This window comes from Mus pahari, chromosome 12 (genome assembly GCF_900095145.1).
Source record: "Mus pahari chromosome 12, PAHARI_EIJ_v1.1, whole genome shotgun sequence".
Taxonomy (NCBI): Eukaryota; Metazoa; Chordata; class Mammalia; order Rodentia; family Muridae; genus Mus; species Mus pahari.
This window is the reverse complement of record NC_034601.1, coordinates 38,999,613-39,002,646: the sequence shown is the minus strand read 5'-3', so window position 1 is coordinate 39,002,646 and position 3,034 is coordinate 38,999,613. Positions and strand designations below refer to the sequence as shown.

General features: G+C 44.5%; 1 protein-coding gene across 3 annotated transcripts in view; it reads left to right on the top strand.

Annotated features, from left to right (window-relative positions):
• Nucleotides 1–3,034, top strand: part of Sidt1 (SID1 transmembrane family member 1) — a 91,696-nt gene that overhangs the window by 75,555 nt on the left and 13,107 nt on the right. For all 3 annotated transcript variants that reach the window (XM_029544607.1, XM_029544606.1, XM_021208858.1), the window contains exons 20-21: nucleotides 1,116–1,130; nucleotides 2,076–2,152. In XM_029544607.1, coding sequence (XP_029400467.1) covers nucleotides 1,116–1,130; nucleotides 2,076–2,152 — 92 coding nt within the window. The remainder of the gene's footprint in view (nucleotides 1–1,115; nucleotides 1,131–2,075; nucleotides 2,153–3,034) is intronic.

Genomic DNA, 3,034 nt, shown 5'->3' with positions numbered 1-3,034 from the left:
AGGAAAGGAAAGGAAAGGAAAGGAAAGGAAAGGAAAGGAAAGGAAAGGAAAGGAAAGGAAAGGAAAGGAAAGGAAAGGAAAGGAAAGGAAAGGAAAAAGGAAAGGAAAGGAAAGAAGGAAAGGAAAGGAAAGGAGTTTTCATTATAGCCTAGAAGGATCAGGTTAAAATTTAGAATTCTTGTTCCCTCACAAGAACAGTATAGAACATGTCTGTTTTTCCTACTCTGGCTCTGTGCTATGTCTCAAGGGATCACTGAGTCTTAAGGACATCCAATGTCTAATGCCTCAGGAGGATAAATGGGGAGGAGGCTCTCCAGGCTCTGAGTGTGGGTCCAGGACTATTGGGGAACTTTGAGGTCCAATAATCCATAATGCAATCAAGTAGTGGAAGTTCCCTATGTAGATTCCTCACTCAAAGGGTAATGAGGACCCTCTAAAATAAGGATCCTCTCTTGCCCAAAGCAATTCAATGTAAACAAGTGTCTTAAAATCTAGGCCTGGTGGTGAGTACCTGTTATGTCAGCAGTTGAAGGGTCAAAGGAGAAGAATGGTGAGTTCAAGGTCAGCTTGGCTATGTAGTAAGGTCCCATTTTAAGTACACAAACACACACAGAGACAGACACAGAAGTCACATTAACAGTGGTTCAGCTATTCCCCAACCTCTCCACCCATTTCCTCAACACCTTTGCTTCCTAACTACATGTTCATTTCTCTTCAGTCCTCGGGAAAGCACGTAGGTAGAAGAGGCAATAGCGGCAATGAGTGGACATAAACCTACAGAGCCACTTGTCCTGCTTACTGCTGTGTCCCTTGTCTTAGACCCTACAAATTAGACCTTGTGAATAGTTCAGGAGAGCAAATGGGTTCCCGACAGCAAGGGCAAGATTGGAAGAGAAAAGGCCCTTGGTTTATTCTTTAGGGAAGAGCTGAGTGTCTGAGACAGGCAGGGTCCATGCCCTCCATAGGGGTGGGGAGTGAACGTCACCTTTACAAATAAGAGGTAAAGCCATTGTTTTAAGGGAAACAAAACTAAGCGAGTGGCGGCTTACCTATTTGGCTTCCTTCTTACAGATCATTTCTCTCTCTTATTTCTTCTCTGCTTCCCGCTGATTCAGATGTGTCTGACACAGGTAATGTTCTTCCTTCCTTTGTAGGGGGTCTAAACTATTCATAGACCCATCTTGCTGTCTGCCTGCTCTGCCCCCTCTTCCCCCTCCTAAGTCAGGCAGCTTGCATGAGAGAATGGCCTGGAGAAAGGCTTGGAAGCCACTCTGCATCCCAACCCACGCTGGGCTATGTCAGTTCTCGTCTCTCACATAGCCAGACTCCTTGCTCTTTGTTAAACTCAGCCCCCAGAGGAACTGTGGTCCACTCTCAGCAGTGCCGGCTCTGGGTACACTCAAACTTACCTTTGAGGTCAGGACGTGAATAGCTCACCGGAAGACAGCCTCCTCTGACCTTGACTCTGAGGGGAGCAGCTAGAGCTCTCACACCAAATGCCTTCCATTCCAAACATGACTTGTGTGAAACTACATTTTAAAAACCCTTTCCTGTTTTTCTCACCCCATCTTAACTTCCATTCCTTAGTAATCCTTTCTAAACATTCTTAGCACAGCCCAGTACCTCTTGGTTCAGAACTCTGTAACTCATCACTACGTTGAGAAGTGTAGATTGGAACTCTTACAAGATGAGATCCCCATTCCCGGTATGGAGAAAACAAGTAATTTAAGGTAGATTTGAGGATCCCATAACATCTCTCCTGATAGGAAACCCCACCAGAGTGACCCGTAAACAATGGAAGTTTAGCTGAAGGAACCAGAAGGGTGTCTGCTGCCTGCCATTCGTGTCCCTTGGCAGTCTTTCTGCCATATAACACATGCGCATGGTATACCCGCCAAAACAACATAATTTTCTACATCATATACTGATACCTGGTAGGTCACCTGTCAGGTGCAAAGCATTCTAATGGCCTTAATAGAGTGCCGATGGCATCCCTCTGGCCCCCCAGTCTCAGGTCATTTCCCAGTGTATGTATTTTCTCTGTGTGTTTTCATGGTGTGATTGTGTCAACACAGATCTGGGAATCTTCCGGCGGGCTGCTATGGTGTTCTACACAGACTGTATCCAGCAATGCAGCAGACCTCTGTATATGGTACGTGCATGCTCCTGTGTTCCTTGGCCATCTCTCAGAAAATGGAGGAACAGCGGGAGGGCCAGGCTTGGGGCAGTGACTCAAAAGGACCAGATGGCCTGAGGTGGCAGATGGCCTGAGGTGGCTGCCTTCCAGTCAGTAGGAGATCATGTTGCTTACGCTTTTAAAAAGGGAAGATTTTTAAAAGCAGTCCTATTTTTATAAATTAAATACTTGCTAGTCTGTAAAGAAGATAAAGGAAATACACACATACACACACACACACACACACACACACACATAGATGCACCCCAATTTTTTTATATGGTATATATGTTTTAGTCTTATTTCCTCTTTGAGAACTTTGCCAATGACTACTATATCTACATTATACCCGACTCTTCCTCTTCCTTCCCAAATTTATTATTATTCTTCAATTACTCTTCAATTATTATTGTTACACATTTATAAATAGCTACATACATACATACACATGTATATGCAACTCACCAAGACTACTTAGTATTGCCCATATGTACACATGTTCAGGACTGATCACTTGGGATTGGAAAAATTATATGGGAACTCCTCCCTGGAGGAAACTGATTCTTCTTCTCTAAGTAGTCACTGGCCACCTGTCCACATGGAATTTTACCCTATCCTTGATGGATAACACCTGGAATACACCAGACATTTAAATAGTAATGGTTACTGTGAGGAAAATCAAGGCAGAATGCCTTTGTAGATAATCTAAACAGATGCCATCGTGAAAATGAAGTTTCACACTAGTAATTGTTTCACCAAGACAGTAGGTGTGAACTGGCACAGCTCTGAGCAGATCTTCCCTTCTGTCCCTTCCTTTCCTCCCTCCCTCCTTCCCTCCCTCCCTCCCTCCCTCCCTCC